This window comes from Lynx rufus, unplaced genomic scaffold (genome assembly GCF_022079265.1).
Source record: "Lynx rufus isolate CCGP_SWC_20201006 ecotype Redwood Valley unplaced genomic scaffold, mLynRuf1.p SCAF_61, whole genome shotgun sequence".
NCBI classification, from domain to species: domain Eukaryota; kingdom Metazoa; phylum Chordata; class Mammalia; order Carnivora; family Felidae; genus Lynx; species Lynx rufus.
Window position 1 is genome coordinate 188,862 of NW_025814880.1, and position 20,190 is coordinate 209,051.

Genomic DNA, 20,190 nt, shown 5'->3' on the forward strand with positions numbered 1-20,190 from the left:
ATTGGAAACAGGCTCCAGGCTCTGAGCCATCAGCCCAGAGCCCGACGCGGGGCTCGAACTCACGGACCGCGAGATCGTGACCTGGCTGAAGTCGGACGCTTAACCGACTGCGCCACCCAGGCGCCCCAACTATAGGATCTTTTAATAACTAAGGTGAGTTTTGAGTTCTTTTAGTGGGCATATAATGAACTTTCATCCCAGCAATATCAAGAGGTATGTTGAGAGTATTTTGCGGGGTAGGGGACTGGGATAATTTTTTAGGAGAATAAAGGATTTAAACCTACATAAACGGTTGTAGGTAACATAATTAATGATGTGGGAGTCTAACCAGAAGGTAATCTAAAAGATACCAAGTTTCTCTAGCCTTCTTCCCTGTGATTCAGGGGATGTTCTTATCCATTGGCCGGTATTGTGTCAAACAAAAAACAAACCCGGACTTAGTAAGGAGAGACTTTATTTGAAAGGATTATTCTAGGGGCGCCTGGGTGGCGCAGTCGGTTAAGCGTCCGACTTCAGCCAGGTCACGATCTCGCGGTCCGTGAGTTCGAGCCCCGCGTCAGGCTCTGGGCTGATGGCTCGGAGCCTGGAGCCTGTTTCCGATTCTGTGTCTCCCTCTCTCTCTGCCCCTCCCCCGTTCATGCTCTGTCTCTCTCTGTCCCAAAAATAAATAAATGTTGAAAAAAAAAATTTATAAAAAAAAAAAAAAAAAAAAAAAAAAAAAAAAGAAAGGATTATTCTAAGGGAGGAAAGGGACTATTTATTGAAATAGGAGAGGGAAGGCTGTGACCATAAGATCTTCAAGGAGCTCAAGGGCTAGGCAAAAATGGCTTTTCTTTCATGGAGAGGAGTCAACAAGGCTAGGAACTGGATTTGGGGAAGTGGGATGAAAGAGTGGCATGATGAGATAAACAGATCAGAGAATATTGTAGGGGCCTGGAGGAAGGAGGAAAGCTTAACCACAGTTTGGCTAATAATCCTTTTGTTCTAATTAATCAGTGGGGTTAAAACAGTTTAGCTAATCATTTCGTAGAGCAAAGAAAAGGAATTTTGAAGGTATTTGGCCTTGTCATAGGTAAACAAGGGGGGCATCTGTGAGTTTTATCTAAAGCTTATGGGGGGGGAAGGGTGATTCCTTGCAGCAAGCCATTTTCCAGAACACAAAAGGGTAAAGGGATTCCTTTAATCTTCACTGTTTTCCAGGAGCACAAGGCTCAGGAAAAATTCAACATTGTCAACTGAGAGTCTTAACCTTTGAAATTTATGCTTTCAATGGATCTGGTGCTACCATATGACATGTACCTATACTGTAATCCGAAAGAAATTAAAAGAAAATTTTTTTAACGTTTATTTATTTATTTTGAGAGAGAGCACATGTGCGCTAGAGAGAACATGAGTGGGAGAGGGGCAGAGAGAAGTAGAGAGAGGATCCCAAGCAGGCTCTGTGCTGTCAGCAGACAGCGTGGTGTGAGGCTGGATCTCACAAACTGTGAGATCATGACCTGAGCTGAAATCAAAAGTTAGGGGCACCTGGGCAGCTCAGTCGGTTAAGCATTCGTCTTTGGTTCAGATCATGATCTCATGGTTCTTGGGTTCAAGCCCCACGACGGGCTATGTGCTGACAGCTCAGAGCCTGGAGCCTGCTTTGGATTCTGTGTCTTCCTCTCTCTCTGCCTCTCTCCCACTCATCTGTGTCTCTTTTTCTCTCAAAAATAAATAAACATTAAAAAAATTAAAAACAAAAGTCAGATGTTTAACCAACTGAACCACTCAGGCGCCCCCCCACCCCCGCAAAAAAAAAAAAAAAAAAAAACAATTTCAAGGCTTCTTGCTAAGTACCAAGATGTGTGATATGTCTACTAACCTGTTCCACTTTTTTATACCTAATACTTAGTTGATTGTATCCTCATGAGCTCATTTGGAAGAGCTGATTCTTAAAAGTTAAAATAATTAACAGTATTAATATATCATACCAGTTTGTCTTCCTTAGGCTGTGTAGTTTATACTTCACAGACGGTTCACCTTTAACCACAGAATTTCAGAGATTATTTTCTTCCTTTTCTGTATCATCAAAGTTTCTGTTCACTATTTGACTGCTTCTGTTCATCTGGTCTTTGATAACAGGTTTTGTGCCTCTCTGTCTTTTTAGATCTTCCTCCTTTTATTTTCCTGGTTTCTGTTTTGAGTCATTTTTCTCAACATCTCTAGGAAACTTTTCATCATTCCTAATAAATATTAGGGCAGCAAATCAGATTGCCTTTTTGAAGCAGGTTGTTAAAGGTGTGCCTCTGTTGTAAGATGAATGTATGCAGACCCTAAAAGTCACTGAAATAGTTCCCTTAATTTACATTTTGTGTAGAAATAGAGATTCTCTAAACCCCCTTAGTGATCTGCTTTATACATTGCCTTTGTAATTTGTTCAGGGGTTAAAAACTAATGTACCTTTGATCAGCTAGATGCAGTCCAGTTGTTTTAAGCAAGCAGCCATGTTTTTTTTTTTTTAAGTTTATTTATTTTTGAGAGAGAGAGAGAGAAAGTGAGGATGAACAGTGGAGGGGCAGAGAGAGAGAAAGAGAGAGAGAATCCCAAGCAGGCTCTGCACTGTCAGCAAGGAGCCCGATGCAGGGCTCGAATTCGTGAACTGTGAGATCATGTCCTAAGCTGAAACCAAGAGCTGGATGCTTAACCCACTGAGCTACCCAGATGACCTGCAAACAGCCGCATTTCAAAAGAGTATATTTCTCACTTCGTTCCTCTTTTTCTAAACATGTTCATTGCTCCTAGGCTCTAGTTCCTTTTTTGGAGGGGGAGGTGTCTGTTTAGAAGCAATATAGCTGCTTTATTTTTTTTCTCGATAGACTTTTATTTTTAAGAGCAGTTTTAGATTCACAGCAAAGTTGAGTGGGGAGTTCCCATATACTCCCTGCCTCTATACATGTGCAGCCTCCTCCACTATCAACATCCTACACCACCGTGGTACATTTGTTAACAATCAATAAACCTACACGGACATATGTTTATCACCCAAAGTCCATACTTTACATTGGGGTTGATTCAGTATTGTGCATTCTGTGAGTTTGGACAAATGTATAGTGACATGTAGCCATTATTATAGTATATAGAATAGTTTCACTGCCCTACATATCTTCTGTGCTCTGCTTATTCGTTTTCCCCCTCCTCCACTGACTACCGCTGGTCTCTGTAGTCTTCATAGTTTAACCTATTCAGAATGTCGTATAGTAGAATCATATAGTATGTAGCCTTTGCAGATGGGCTTATTTTACTTAGCGATACGTATTTAAGTTTCCTCCGTGTCTTTTCATGGCTTGATAGTTCCTTTCTTTTTAGTGCCAGATAGTATTCCATTTTCTAGATGTACCACAGTTCATGTACTGAATCTACTGCCATTCATCTGCTGAAGGGCACTGTTTTTTTCCCCAAGTATTGGCAATTCTGAATAAAGCTGTTTTAAGCATCTGTGTGCAGGTTTTTGTGTGGATATATGTTTTCTACTCCTTTGGTAAATACCAATAGGTGTAATTGCTGCCAAATATGGTATAAGTATGTTTAGTACTGTCTTTCAAAGTGGTTGTACCATTTTGCATTCCCACCAGCAATGAATAAGAGTTCCTCTTGCTCCACATCCTTGCCAGCATTTGGTTTTGTCAGTATTTTGGATTTGGCCATTTTAACAGATGTGTAGTGGTATCTTGATGTTTTAATTTGCACTTTCCTATTGACATGATGTTGAACAAATGATCTTTTCCTTTGCTTGTTTGCCATCTGCACGTCTTCTTTGGTAAGATGTCTGTTAAGATCTTTTGCCCACTTTTAAGTTGGGTTGTGCTTTTTCTTATTGTTAAGTGTTCTTTGTATATATTTTTGAATATACAGAATAACAGTACTTTGAGTACAGCCCATTATCAGATATGTCTTTTGTAGGTATTTACTCTCAGTCTGTGGCTTGTCTTCTCATCCTCTTGATAGTGGATGTAGAGAAGAGTTTTTATTTCTTTTCAATTATTTTTTTTAAATTTTAGTTTATATATTTTTAATTTGCATCCAAGTTAGTTAGCATATAGTGCAATAGTGATTTCAGGAGGAGATTCCTTAATGCCCCTTACCCATTGAGCCCATCTCCCCTCCCACAACCCCTCCAGTAACCCTTTATTTGTTCTCCATATTTAAGAGTCTCTTATGTTTCGTCCCCCTCCCTGTTTTTATATTAGTTTCACCTCCCTTCCCTTATGTTCATGGAGAAGAGTTTTTAATTTAATGAAGTAAGTTTAAAGATGCCTTAAGAACTGGATTCCCCAACTGTTAGGTATGTTCACGAATGCTGGGCATTTTATAGCTGCATAATGCACTAAGGATAGTTGGTGACGTTTAGAACATGTACCTAATCTGAACGAATGCACTGATAATTAAATCCTTTTCAACAAAATTCTGTGTGGTAGCATCACTTTAGAGAAAATATTTATCTACAATGAATTATTTGACCTGGAAGGTCATACTGAACTTACTTGTGCAAAGAGAACATGGTTGACTGTGGCTCTTGGTTACTCCCCAGGCAGAAGAAAATAGCGATTTATCAGATGAAGGCTGTAATTCTCTTGCAACCAACTTGCCATCGAGACATATTGACAACAAGAAAGACATCAAGTTTTCTCAAATGACACAGAAGACAATTTCACACGAAATTAGGGGTTTGAGGCTAGAGCACAAAAAAAGGTAAGTTAAACTCTGAACTCACTTAATTGAATTACACTGCTGCAAGCTTGAGAGAACCAAAAATGTAGCTCCTATGTTCTCATAAGGTGCTAAATGTGGAGGATCATGCATATTTGTGGCCTTTCTTTTGGTATAGTTTTAACTCCTAGGTAGCCGTTCTTTTCATTTTTTTTCTCATTTCTCTCACAGCTATGTGGAAGCCTCTAAGCCACCATGGGCTTCTAGTTATAGCAGAGCAATTATCCATATGCCTGCAAGTTTGTCTTTTTTGACAAAATAATGTATTTAAGTCTACAATGTGAAGATTTAATATATGTTTACATTGTGAAATGATTACCACCTTTTACTCATTTCACATATTTACCTTATTTACTTACCTATGTTGGTGAGAACACTTAGGTTCTACTCTCTTAGCAAATTTCCATTGTGCAATATAGTGTTATCAACTATAGCCATAATGTTATGCATTAGGCCCACAGACCTTATTTATCTTTTAACTGAAAGTTTCTACCCTTTACCAGCCTCTCCATTTTCTTATTTCCCCCACCTCCATCCCCTGAAACCACCCTTCTACTCTCTGTTTCTATGAATTTGGCTTTTTTAGAGTCTACATATATATAAGATCATCCAGTATTTGCCTTTCTATGTCTGACCTATTTTACTTCACATGATGCCCTCAAGGTCCATCCATGTTGCATGGCTGGGTAGTATTCCTGTGTGTGTGTGTGTGTGTGTGTGTGTGTGTGTGTGTGTGTCTGTGTGTGTGTGATGACACATCTTTAGCCATTTATCTGTTGATTGACATTTATATTGTTTCCATACCTTGGCTGTTGTGAATAATGCTGTGATGAATCTAGGAGTGCAGATATCTCTTTGAGAGTGTTTTCATTGCCTTCAGATATATAGCCAGAAATGGAATTGCAGGATCATATTGTAGTTATATTTTTAATTTAAAAAAAAAAAAATTTTTTTTTTTTTAACGTTTATTTATTTTTGGGACAGAGAGAGACAGAGCAAGAACGGGGGAGGGGCAGAGAGAGAGGAAGACACAGAATCGGAAGCAGGCTCCAGGCTCTGAGCCATCAGCCCAGAGCCTGATGCGGGGCTCGAACTCACGGACCGCGAGATCGTGACCTGAGCCGAAGTCGGACGCTCAACCGACTGAGCCACCCAGGCGCCCCTATATTTTTAATTTTTTGAGGAAACTCCACATTGTTTTCCATAGCGGCTGCACCAGTTTACATGCCCACCAGCAGTGCACAAGTGTTTCCTTTCCTCCACATTCTTGCCAATACTTGTTTCTTGTCTCCTTGAAAACAGCTATTCTAACAGGTGTGAGATGATACGTCATTATGGTTTTGATTTGCATTTCCCTGATGATGAGCGATTGTGAGCCATTTCATGTACCTGTTGGCCATTTGTATGTCTTTTTTTGGAAAAATGTCTATTCACGTCCTTTTAAAATTGGATTATTTATGTTATTGAGTTGTATGAATTCCTTGTATATTTGAATATTAACTCATCAGATATATGGTTTGCAAATATTTTCTCCCATTCTATAGATTCCCTTTTCATTTTGCTGATGGTTTCCTTCGCTGTCCAGAAACTTTTTAGTTTGATGTAGTCCCGCTTGTTAATTTTGCTTTTGTTGCCTTTGCTTTTTGTGTCAAATCCAAAACATTATTGTCCAATGTCGAAGAGCTTACTATGTTCTACAAGTGTTACTATTTCCTTTTCAAAATTGCTTTAGCTCTTTGAGGTCTCTTGTGATTCTGTACAAATTTTAGGATTATTTATTCTACTTCTGTGCAAAAAATGCCAGTGGAATTTGGACAGGAATTGCATTTAATATATAAATCACTTTGGGTAGTATAAGACATTTTAAAAATATTAATTCTTCCAGTCCACAAACACAAAACATCCTGCCACTTATTTGTGTCTTCTTCAGTGTTTTTCATTAATGTTTTATGGTTTTCGGTGTACTCATCTTTCACCTCCTTGGTTAAGTCTGTTTCTAAATATTTTGTTTTTTGATGCTATTGTAAATGGGATTGTTTTCTTAATTTATCTTTCTGATAGTTTCTTGTTAGTGTATAGAAATACAACTGATTTTTGTCTATTGATTTTGTAATCTGTTTGACTTGGGTACAGATCAGAGGTTCCCATGATCCCTACTCAGGTTTAATTAATTGCTAGAGCATCTCACAGAACTCAGGGAAACATTTATGTTCAGCAGTTTATTAAAGGACATGACTGAATATACAGAAGAATAGTCACATGAAGATATTCATTGGGTGAGGTTTGGGAGGGTCCCAAGCGCAGGAGCTTCTGTCCCCATGGGGTTGGGGTGTGTCACCCTCCTAGTCTGTTGATGTGTTCACCAAGCTAGAAGTTCTCCAGAGAGAGGAAGGGGACTGGAAATGGAATTAATAATTGATCCTACCTACATGAATAAGCCTCCATAAAAATCTCAATAGTATAGGCCTATTCAGAGATCTTCCAGGTTGGTAAACACATCCACATACCAGGAGGCTGATGTCCTCCCAAATCCTTGGGGACAGAAGCTCCTGTGCTAAGATCCTGCCAGACATTGCCCTATGTATCCCTTCATCTGGCTATTCACCTGTATCTTTTATCATATTGAAGAAAGTAAACTGGTAAACATATGTAACTATTTTTCTAAGTTCTGTGAGCTCTTCTAGCAAATTAATCAAATCCAAGGAGGGTCTTTTGGGAGCCTCTCATTTATAGGTGATGAGTCCGAAGCACAGGTCACAATCTGGAGTTGTGATTGGCACAAGTGGGGTGGGAGCAGCCTTGTGGGACAGATCCCTTAACCTGTGGAATCTGACAGTCTATCCAAGTAGATAGTGTTAGAATTGAGGTAAATTGTAGGACCCAGTTGGTGCCACACCCAGTTGGTGTGGCAGAGAATTGCTTGGTGGTGGGGAAGAATACCTGACACATCTGGTGTCAGAAGTGTTGTGAGTGTGGTAGTCGTGGAGGAGTAAAGGAGAAACACAGAAGAAGAATGGGTTTTTCCCTATCACATTTGGGGTATCACATGTGGGGTATCACATTTACTGTTTTGCCTATGTTGAACTATCCTTGAATTCCAGAAATAAATCCCACTAGATCATGTTCTATGATCCTCTTAATGCACAATTGAAATATTAGTATATTGTACTAATACTGTACAATATTAGTATTGTACTAATTAGTATTAATATTGTATTGTACTAATATAATGTACTATTGAAATATTGTGTTGAGAATTTTTGCATCTATGTTTTTTAAAAAAAATTTTTTTTTCAACGTTTATTTATTTTTGGGACAGAGAGAGACAGAGCATGAACGGGGGAGGAGCAGAGAGAGAGGGAGACACAGAATCGGAAACAGGCTCCAGGCTCTGAGCCATCAGCCCAGAGCCTGACGCGGGGCTCAAACTCCCGGACCGCGAGATCGTGACCTGGCTGAAGTCGGACGCTTAACCGACTGCGCCACCCAGGCGCCCCTGCATCTATGTTTATCAGGGATATTGGACGGCAGATTTCTTTTCCTGTAGTGTCCTTGTCTGGTTTTGTTACCTGTAATGTTGGCCTCATAAAACAAGTTTGGAAGTGTTCCCTCCTGTTCAGTTTTTGGGAAGAGTTTGAGAAGGATTGGTGTTAATTCTTAAATGTTTAGTAGAAATCACCAGTGAAGCCATCTTGGACTTTGTTGGGAGGTCTTTGATTACTGATTCAATCTCCTTACTAATAATTGGTCTGTTCACATTTTCTTTTTTTTTTTTTTTAATTTTTTTTTTTCAACGTTTATTTATTTTTTTTGGGACAGAGAGAGACAAAGCATGAACGGGGGAGGGGCAGAGAGAGAGGGAGACACAGAATTGGAAACAGGCTCCAGGCTCTGAGCCATCAGCCCAGAGCCCGACGCGGGGCTCGAACTCACGGACCGCGAGATCGTGACCTGGCTGAAGTTGGACGCTTAACCGACTGCGCCACCCAGGCGCCCCGGTCTGTTCACATTTTCTATGTCTTCATGATTCAGTCTTGTATGTTTCTAGAAATTTATAAATTTCTTTTAGGTTATCTAATTTGTTGGCATATAATTGTTCATAGTAATTTCTTATGAGCTTTAGTATTTCTGTTATCAGTTGAATGTCTCCTCTTTATTTCTGATTTTGAGACTTTTCTTTTTTTCTTAGTCTAGTAAGATTTGTCCGTTTTGGTTATTTTTTCAAAAGACAAACTCTTAGCTTCTTTTATCTTTTCTATTGTCTTTTTAGTCTATATTTCTGAGCTTTGTTATTTCCTTCCTTCTATTAACTTTGGGCTTAGTTCCTTTTTTCCTTCCAGTTCCTTGAGATATAAAGTTAAGTTGTTTATTCGAGATCTTTCTTTTTTCTGTTTTTTTAAGTTTTATTTTTTAACGTTTATTCATTTTTGAGACACAGAGACAGAGTGTGAGTGGGGGAGGGGCAGAGAGAGAGGGAGACACAGAATCCAAAGCAGGCTCCAGGCTCTGTGCTATCAGCTGTCATGTGAGATCATGACCTGAGCCGAGCGGACTCTCAACCAACTGAGCCACCCAGGTGCCCCTCTTTTTTTCTTTATGTAGGTGTTTATCTCTATAAACATTTTTCTTAGAACAGCTTTTGCTGCCTCCAGTAAGTTTTGGTATATTGTGTTTTCATTTACTTTGTCTCCAGGTATTTTTTATTTCCCTTTTGATTTTCTCTTTGACCAATTGGTTGTTCAGGAACATATTGTTTAATCGCTACATATGTGATTTTTTTTCAGGTTTTTTTCTTGTAATTGATTTCTTGTTTTATACCTTTGTGGTCACAGAAGATGTTTGATATGATTTCAGTCTTCTTAAGATTTTAAAGACGTGTTTTGTGGCCTAACAAATTATCTATCCTGGAGAATGTTGCATGTGTGCTTGAGAGAATGTATATGCTGCTGCTGTTGGATAGAATGCTCTCTATATGTCTGTTAGGTCCATTTGGTTTCCAGTATAGTTGAAGTTCAATGTTCTCCTTCATTTTTCTCTAGTTAGTCTATCTACTGTTGAAAGTGGGGTATTTAAGTGTCCCTTACTATTGCTGCATTGCTGTCTATTTCTCCCGTCAGATCTGTTAGTATTTGTTTTATATGTTTAGATGCTGTAATATTGGATACATAAACATTGCAGTTGCTATATCCTCTTGATTAATTCACCCCTTTATCATTATGTAATGATTCTTGTTTGTCTCTTGTTATAATTTTTGGCTTAAAAACATACATTGAGGGGCACATGAGTGGCTCAGTCGGTTGAGCGTCCGTCTACAGCTCAGGTCATGATCTCACAGCTCGTGGGTTTGAGCCCCGCATCAGGCTCTGTACTGACAGCTCAGAGCCTGGAGTCTGCTTCGGGTTCTGTGTCTCCCTGTCTCTCTGCCCCTAACCCACTTGCATTCTGTCTCTGTCTCTCTCAAAAATAAATAAACATTAAAAAAAAAACAAAACATACATTGATGGGAGCACCTGGGTGGCTCAGTCAGTTAAGCGTCCAACTTCAGCTCAGTTCATGCTCTCACGGTTCATGAATTGGAGCTCCACATGGGGTTCTGTGCTGACAGCTCAGATTCAGATTCTGTGTCTCCCTCTCTCTCTCTGCCCCTCCCTCAATCATGCTCTCTCTCTCTCTCTCTCTCTCAAAAATAAACATTAAAAAAAACCACGTATTGAGGGGTGCCTGGGTGGCTCAGTTGGTTAAGTGACTGACGTTCGCTCAGGCTGTGATCCCATGGTTCATGGGTTTGAGCCCTGTGTTGCTCCCTGTGCTGACAGCTCAGAGCCTGGAGCCTGCTTTGGATTCAGTGTCTCCCTCTGTCTCTGCCCCTCCCCCTCTCACTCTCTGTGTCTGTCGCTCTCTCAAAAATAAACAAACATTAAAAAAATTAAAAAAACAAAAACCAAAAAATATTTATTGAAATTTATTTTGTCTAATATGAATATAGCTACATTTGCCCTCTTTTGGTTTCCATTTTCATGGAATATCTTTTTCCATCCCTTGACTTTCAGTCTATAAGTGTCCTTAAAGCTGCAGGGAGTCTCTAGGAGGCAGCAGATATTTCGTTCTTTTTTTTTTTTTTCTTTTAATCTATTCAGCCACTCTGTCTTTTGATTGGAGAATTTAGTCCATATACATTGAAGGTGATTATTGATAGGTATGGACTTACTATTGCCATTTTGTTGCTTGTTTTCTGGCTTGGTTGCTTGTTTTCTTTGTTCCTTTCTTCCTCTTACTGTCTCTCTTTGTGATTTGATGATTTTCTCTAGTGATATACTTAAAATTATGTTTTTTAACTTTTAAGTAATCTTTACAACCAATGTGGGGCTCAAACTTACAACCTCGAGATCAAGAGTCGCATGTTCCACTGACTGAGGCAGCCAGGTGCCTTTCTAGTGATATACTTTGATTCCTTTCTTTTTATCTTTTGTATATTTACTGTAGGTTTTTGCTTTGTGGTTACCATAAGGCTTATATAAAACATCTTATAAGCCTATTTTAAACTGGTAACAACCTAACTTCAAATGTATACAAAAGTTCAGCATTTTTACACCTCACTCTCATTTTGGTTTTGATGTCACCACTTATGTCCTTTTATATTTGTGTATCCATTAACAGATTATTGTTGTTATAGTTGTTTTTAATACATTTATCTTTTAACCTTTATGTGAGAGTTATATGTGATTTACCTTCCACCATTACAAGATTTCAGTATTCTGAATTTAACTATATGTTTACCTCTACCAGTGAGATTTACACTTTCATTTGTTTTCATGTTACTAATTAGCATCCTTTCATTTTAGCTTGAAGAACTCCCTTTAACATTTCTTTTTTCTTTTTTAGTGTTTATTTATTATTTTTGAGAGAGAGAGAGAGAGAGAAAGAGAGAGAGAGAGACAGTGTGAGCAAGGGAAGGGCAGAGAGAGAGGGAGTCACAGAATCTCAAACAGGCTCCAGGCTCTGAGCTTTGAGCACAGAGCCTGACATGGGGCTCGAACTCATGAGCTATGCGATCGTGACCTGAGCTGAAGGTGGACGTTCAACCGACTGAGCCACCCCGGCACCCCCACTTTAACATTTCTTATAAGGTCAGTCTATCTAGTGTGATGAACTCCTTTAGCCTTTTTTTTTTTTTTTTTGTCTGGGAAACTATCTGTCTTTTGGTTCTGTAGGACAGCTTTGGGGGGGTGGAGTACTCTTGGTTGGCAGGTTTTTGTTTTTGGTATTTTTTGCCCCCAGGATTTTAAATATACCATACCACTGCCTTCTGACCTGCAAGGTTCCTGCTGACAAATCTGGTGATAATCTCATGGAGAATCCCACTATTCCTTTATGTTCAGTGACAAAAGGCAAAATAATTATTTCTAGAACATCACAATAAAACTTGTCACCTAGGAAGGAATGGGAGATGGTGGAAGTGTTCCTTTACATTCTTTCATTAGCACTGTATAAACTAGGTTACCGGGGAGACACAATGCCCTAGAAGAATAGGGTACAGAACAAATGTTTTCACTTATTCATTATTTATAGTAAGTCATCCCAATTCTGTAAAATGTTTGAGGCATCTCATAACATAAACACACTTATACTTTAGAAAAATAATAAAGGATTTGAAAAATCATGTAGTAATGTGGAAATCATAATTGTTCCAGAAATATGAAGATCTCAATGGAGATATATGGGGAGAGGATGGGTGATATAAAGTAGCAGTAGATTCTAGATTATGACTCACTTGTGTGTTATAAAATCAACTTAGGAGGTCACTAACCGGTATTTTGTTTAAAAAGAAATTCGAATAGTATTGAAGACACTAGAGTGTTTTTCACATAATAAGTATTACTTTGTGAAATTACTTCAGTTCTCTCTCTTTGTATATGTGTACTACATCTCAATAGAAATGTATTTTATACTCTGGGTCGTAATCAAAAGAGTTAAAGTCCTTCCCTTTGTGAGTGGAGGACTGCAGAGGAGACTAATAATAGGGCAGATTCAGGGGGGCTAAGAGCAAGGCAATGGCACTCTGAGGGCAGGAATTCATGGGATTGGACTTAAAGGGATAGAGAGTCAAAAGGGCAAGGTACCTGCTAAGGAAGGGCAGTGAGGTAGGTGCATGATAAAAATTACCTCTATATCACAATTTTGCTTGGGGCCAAATTCATCTGAAGATGTTACAGATTCAATCCATTCATTGTCCTTTGTATTACTTAAGTAGCCCTTGTATAGCAGGTTACTGTAAAAAGAAGGAGCCACTTCTGCTAAAGAGCTTTTAATTTTGCTTTTAGTTCCTTTATAAGGAAGAATAAGGTATTTCTTATAAAATGCTGAGTTATAGACCAATTGATGGGAGTTCTGAATAGGAACAAGCCTGTGGTTGTTTGCATAGTGACTATCAAATTTATCTACACGTTAAAATCACCTGGCTGTCTTTTTTAAGTTTTAATTTGAATTCCAGTTAACATATAGTATAATATTGGTTTTAGGTATACAATTTAGTGGTTCAACACTTAATCTGTTGAAGTTAATCTGATCAAGTCTTTAAAATTCTACAACCATGGTGATATAATTAGCAAAATCCAGACTGTGGAAAATCTATAGGACAAATTGCCTGGCAATAGTGATAATGAGGATGATAAAAGACATGGAAAAAGAGCCTATAGATAAAAAAGAGATCTAAAAGACACATCAGTCAACAAACTGTAATGGTGACCTTACTGAATCCTGATGCAGAGTGTTAATAAATTTTGACATTTATGAAACAATTGGAAATTTGAACACTGACCATGTTTGATGATACTAAGAACTTATTGTTAACTTTTAGGGTGTCATAATTGTGTTTTAAATGTGTTTTTTTAAAAGAAAAAACACCTTGGGGCACCTGGGTGGCTTAGTCAGTTAAGCGTCTGACTTCTGCTCAGGTCATGATCTCGCAGTTTGTGAGTTCGAGCCCTGCGTTGGGAGCCTGGGGCCTGCTTCAGATTCTGTCTCTCTTTCTCTCTCTCTCTCTCTGCCCCTCCTCTGCTTGTGCGCTGCCTCTCTCAAAAATAAACATTAAATTTTTTTTTCAAAAAGAAAAGAAAAAACACCTTGTAGAAATTAATATTAAAATTTTCACTCATGAAATAATATGATGTTGGAATTTGCTTCAAAATAATAAGAAACGGGAGTAGGAATATAGCTGAAATAGGATTGCTTATCATTGAAGCTGGGTGATGGGTACATGGGAAGATTGTCACATTATTCTTTTTAACGTCTACTTATTTTTGAGAGACAGAGACAGAGCATGAGTGGGGGAGGGACAGAGAGAGAGGGAGACACAGAATCTGAAGCAGGCTCCAGACCCTGAGCTGTCAGCACAGAGTCCAGTGCGGGGCTCCAGCCCATGAACCATGAGATCATGATCTGAACCAAAGTCAGACACTTAACCGACTGAGCCACCCAGTCGCCCCAGTCATCACATTAGTCTGTCTACTTTTGTGTATGCTTGAAATTTTCTATAGATAAAAGATGAAAAAAAGAAAAAGTAAGAAAAAAAAGCAACTCAGGAATTATTCCAATTTTCTGTGCAATTTAGGTATGAAACATCAATATTCCTCTGTGGAGAAGAGAAATCCTCTGATTTTTCAGGAGAGAAAAAGTTCAGAAGAAAGAAAAGTTTACAAGTACAGTTGCATACTGAAAGAACTGAGGTGCATATGATCTGAAAATATTTTACTTTTGAGCGTTGTTTTTAGCTTTCAAACATTCCATCACATTTTAGTCCAAGTATGGAAATGTCACATCAATCAAAATCATTTTTTTTTTGAGAGAAGAGAGAGAGTGTGAGCAGGGGAAAGGGGCAGAGGGGCAGAGGAAAAGGGAGAGAGAGAATCCTAAGCAGGCTCCACACCCAGCATAGAGCCTGACATGGACTTGATCTCATGACCATGAGATCATGACCTTAACTGAAATTCGTGCAGACACTTAACCTACTGAGCCACCTAGGTACCCCTGAAATGTCACAATCTTAAATATTTCTTCTTCTTTCTCTTCCTTCCCCTGTTCCTCCTCTTTTTCTTCTTTTTCTTCCTCCTCCTCCTCGTCCTCCTCCTCCTTCTTCTTTTTTTTTTTTTTTTTTTTACAAAAAATGTAACAAGGAACCCATTCAGAAGAATATGACATTTTCCCCTTCCTTCTGCATTAGATCTTTATTTTTATTACTATGCTCTCTGTTAACACTTCTGCTGTTGTAACAGTGACCCTGAGCATTCCTTGGCTGTGGCAACATAACTTTAATCTTGGCCCCCGTCTTGCTCTATATATGGTCTTCTCCCCTGTGTTTATATCTCAAGTCTCCTTCCATTTTTATAAACACTTCATTGTATATCTCATCTTGAGATCCTTAACTTTGTTCCCTCTCCACAGACCGTTTATCCAAATAAAGTCACATATACAGGTTCCAAGGATTAGGATATGGACATATCTTTTTGGGGCCACCATTCAGCCTGCTTCATTCACTATATGATGTACTTAGATATACTGTCTATCTCATCTGGGTAATTTCTCCCATCTGCTTTCTAGGTTATCTTTCTCCAGCTGAATCTAATCTCTAGTTTAAACTGTCTATTGAGAATTTAATTTCAGTGCCTATATTTTTTACCTCTAGAAACTTTATTTGGTTCTTCTTTTTTTTAATTAAAAAAAATTTTTTTTAACGTTTATTTATTTTTGAGACAGAGCAAGACAGAGCATGAACGGGGGAGGGTCAGAGAGAGAGGGAGGCACAGAATCTGAAACAGGATTAAGGCTCTGAGCTGTCAGCACAGGGCCCGATGCGGGGCTGGAACTCATGGACCGCGAGATCATGACCTGAGCCGAAGTCGGACGCTCAACCGACCGAGCCACCCAGGCGCCCCTGGTTCTTCTTTTTAAAAAGAATTTTTTTTAACATTTATTTATTTTTGAGAGACAGAGAGAGACAGAGCATGAGCAGGGGAGAGGCGGAGAGAGAGGGAGACACAGAATCTGAAGCAGGCTCCAGGCTCTGAGCTTTGAGCACAGAGCCTGACGCGGGGCTTGAACTCACAAACCGCCAGATCATGACCCGAGCCGAAGTCAGACGCTCAACCGACTGAGCCACCCTGGCACCCCCGTTTGGTTCTTCTTATAATCTGCCTTATGTCATGTTTTTTGGTCATGTTCTTTAGTTGTTTCAAGACTGATACCTGATAAAGATAATACAAAGTCCCTGGGGGATCTAAATCTTCTGTTTATTGCTTTGTCTGCTTCTCACTCATTAACTTATGTCCTTGGGTGCTTTGTACTTTTTGTTTATTTTCTCATATATTGTTGATCTAAATCTGTGGGAATCTCACGTGAGTCTGGATCTAGAGTATTCTCCTCCAAGAGAATTTGAATTCTCTTCTGCACTGCGCTTCAGAGATGTGATGGACATGGGACAACTTTAAATGACTTTTTTGGTTTCTGTTCTCCTACCCCACATATTTAGTGTAGATTTGAGTTCTGTACTCATGTGTGGGTAGATCTATCACCATAACTAATCCAGAGGAGTACTCTTTCTTCTCTCTCTCTCTCTTTTTTTCCAGCCTGGAGCTGAGACAAAGACAGATTTTACTCTGCATACTTCTGTGCTTCAAAAGGGGCCTAGACTCCATGTAAACAAGGTTCTAGACTCCACGTAAAATTGAAGACACCTATTATTACAGTCCTCGTTTTCTAAAGTGATGCTTTTCTGTCTACCCAGCTACTTGCCACTTTTGAATCATGCTTATGCATACATGTTAAGTGGATAATTTTCTCAATCATGAGGATGATTTAAAGCATAAGTACCTGTGTTATTTGAAGAACTGTGTTGATTCTCCACATTATTTTGCTCATATAGTCAAAGCCCATATATGTAGCCTGGAATCTGGTGCTCTTCTCTTCACTATACCATAGATTTGCCCTGCTTTGTGAAATCCACTATTTTAAATTGACACGACATTAATTAGATGATTTAGTTGCATACTTAGAAAAACATGACTCTGCAAAAAAAATTCCATAGTTTATTTAAAATTTTAGTGTAGGGGCGCCTGGGTGGCGCAGTCGGTTAAGTGTCCGACTTCAGCCAGGTCACGATCTCGCGGTCCGTGAGTTCGAGCCCCGCGTCGGGCTCTGGGCTGATGGCTCAGAGCCTGGAGCCTGGAGCCTGTTTCCGATTCTGTGTCTCCCTCTCTCTCTGCCCCTCCCCCGTTCATGCTCTGTCTCTCTCTGTCCCAAAAATAAATAAACGTTGAAAAAAAAATTTTTTTTAATTTAAATGTCCTTAGCCTCTTTTTTTTATGATGAAATTGATACCACCATACATTAGGAATTTATATTATATTTTGATTTTTATTTTAATATCCTCGTAACTTTCTCTTTTGTTGGGTTGCAAGATGATGACCATGACCTTGACTCTATTCTTGAAAACATGGCAATCAAACTTACAGCTGAGGAACTTAATGATGTACCAGTTGCTTCAGATGCTTCAGATGTACCAGTTGATGGTGAGTGATTTAGATATCATTATGCCTTCATGAAAATTTGGGTTTTGCAGCTGACATTTTTTATAGGACTTATGTAGCTGAAATAAGAATTATTTTTTCTCTCAATATATTAATCTAAAGTTGATACTTATTCGTTTATTTAACAAATATTTACTGAGCACTATATATCATGTATTCTGCTCAGTGCCAGAAATACAATGACCACGAAATACAGACATAGTCCTTGACCCAAGGAACTTAATGTCTAGTGTATCACAATTCTTAGTATTCTAGTAGAGGCTGAGAATGTTGCGGGGGCCTCAGTCAGGTTAGTAGTTTTCACAGGAACAAGGGCTTTGGTTTCAGCCAATATGAATGACATTTTTGCTACTTCTATATAGGCATGGGTCATCATATCCTTGGACCAGACTTCACGATTCAAGGTCAGTATTGTATGTATTAAATAAAATATTAGGATTGAAGTGTGATGTATCACAAAGTAATCCCCACTTTAAATAAACCAAAAAAGAATATATTTAGCTGAGCACAATCCACTGAGGTCAAGCAATATCACCTAGAAACATTTTACTGAATACTGCCTCTTACCTGAAAAAATATTTTTTTCACATGATTCATATACTATTTAGTTATGTCTTTGCCATGGGTTTTATACCCTTCTGATAGGGTGAGTTTTTTTTCCCCAAAAGATATTTTTATTGAATCATTCCTTAATTTTCAAATACTACTGTGTACCAATGAAAAACATGTAGTTAGTTTTTTATTTGCTTCTTTTCTTTATGCTTTTAAGTTTCCCTGGGACATCTGGAAAAAATAATTAAGTGGGACTATCAACAATTGCCAGAGGTTATTTTTAGCTTCAGAAACTCACTTGGGGATGTCAGATAAAAGGCAGAATAGGAACCACCGAAAAACTCTCTCCTCCATAAGAGCAATGAGCAAACGGGCAAAAATTGTCAAAATTAACATTTTCAGAACTGGAAATTAACCAAAGGTTTGCTGCAATCTGGGAGGATTTAAGAGAAAAAAGACTGAATCTCAGTAAGAATAGTGAGCTTTGTGATATTTTAATTTGCCCTATTCCCATCCTCTGTCTTACAGCTCCGTAATAGCCTTGAAAAATAACATTTTCTATTTGCAGTGAAAACTAGTAGCCTGGAAACCACTGGAGGGAGCAGAGGGGAACTGGAGCTCCTTCAAAGCCTTATTGCCTAAGAACTGTCATTATTTGGTCCGTTTGGTGGTTCCTTGGAGTGAGGCTTTATATCTGTCTCCCTTTATGTATGAATTAATAAATGAATAATTCATGAGTATGGAAAGATGAATCAAGAGATAAACTGAAAAGAGCAGAAAAGAATAAGAAAAAATAATAATTATTTGGAGTCATAAAGAACTAATAGCAATTACTGCAGTGGTGGAGTAATAATTAGTCAGCAGCCATACTGAAATGGACGCAGTGATTAGAAAGAAGAGGAGAAAGTATGTTAGTAAAAGACAAGAGATGAGAATTATGGCCTTTACTTCTTTTACTCTTGGTACCTGCATGAGTCTTGTCCCTGCCAGAACAAAGATGAACACAGAGAGCATCAACTGTCCTGTAGAGTTTATGAACTAGTGTGGCATCATAAAATGTTTTTCCTAGACTCCGAGTCCATTTTGCAAATACAAATTGAACCTCAGAAAGCCTGAAATTAAAAATTAAAAATAGGGGCGCCTGGGTGGCGCAGTCGGTTAAGCGTCCCACTTCAGCCAGGTCACGATCTCCCGGTCCGTGAGTTCGAGCCCCGCGTCGGGCTCTGGGCTGATGGCTCAGAGCCTGGAGCCTGTTTCCGATTCTGTGTCTCCCTCTCTCTCTGCCCCTCCCCCGTTCGTGCTCTGTCTCTCTCTGTCCCCAAAAAAATAAATAAATGTTGAAAAAAAAAAATTAAAAATGGACTCAAATAAAATAGTGGAAATACTGGACTCTGCCTTAAGCTTTTTTACAGTATGGGTACTTTATGTTTTCATTCTAAAGCTCTATCATTTTCTGGATCCCAACTAAGTCTTTTTTTTTTTTTAACAGCTAATGGGAACTTTGATGTTGGTATCTTAATGGATGGAATGGATGGAATAAAAGCCAAAACAGGTAATAGAATAACAACTAAGAGTAAGATGCTACTAGAAATCTAAGAACCAAATTCTTTCCACTAAATTACAATATAATGCTCTTTCCACATCATGATTGCATGGACTTTTAAAATCTGTCTTACACATCTTATAAAAATGTTTATGTATAAATGCCTACAGTTAGATAATAGATTATCAGAACTTTTAGCAATAAAACTTCAGTGCTCTTTGTTGTTTCCCAAGTCATTATCTGAAATCTCTGCCAATAATTAGCATACCTTCTTTTATGGCGGAAAGCTAAATTCCAGTTTAACACAGTAAAAAGTGAAGGAAAGTTTTGGTAAAGTTAGAGGCGATCTCAAAGCAATAAAAGTGCTGAGAAAACTACTTAGATCAGCAATCTGTATCATTCTAATGTACTGCAAAGTTTATACTCATAATCGCATGCTCTGTTGCCCTGCCTGTCATTCAGAGATTATACTAGAAGTAACGAGAAACCTTCTCTGTAGGCCCAAAGGCCTATTTTTTAGGCTGGGTCTCTTTTCATTCAGCAGTTAGCTGTAATGCTACAAAGGCAATTTTTTTTTAATTGTGTGGAATCACGACATCATTCACAATAATACCAGAAGTCTCCCTTCTTTTGCTTTGAAGGAGAGGTTGAGGTCAATGACATGAAAAAAGTTCCAGGAAACATGGGGATAGAACTCAAAGATAAGAAACAGGGAGAGTTGGTGAACAATCTGCCAGTCGATGGTGAGAATTTCTCTAACAATTCTAT

General features: G+C 38.6%; 1 protein-coding gene across 4 annotated transcripts in view; it reads left to right on the plus strand.

The window, feature by feature from the left end:
- The first annotated feature begins 4,638 nt into the window (after positions 1-4,638).
- The window catches only part of LOC124500913 (uncharacterized), a 44,869-nt gene continuing 29,317 nt past the window's right edge, over positions 4,639-20,190 (plus strand). For all 4 annotated transcript variants that reach the window (XM_047064786.1, XM_047064783.1, XM_047064784.1 and 1 more), the window contains exons 1-5: positions 4,639-4,728; positions 17,199-17,309; positions 17,690-17,731; positions 19,369-19,431; positions 20,064-20,165. In XM_047064786.1, coding sequence (XP_046920742.1) covers positions 17,234-17,309; positions 17,690-17,731; positions 19,369-19,431; positions 20,064-20,165 — 283 coding nt within the window. In that variant the 5' untranslated portion in view covers positions 4,639-4,728; positions 17,199-17,233. The remainder of the gene's footprint in view (positions 4,729-17,198; positions 17,310-17,689; positions 17,732-19,368; positions 19,432-20,063; positions 20,166-20,190) is intronic.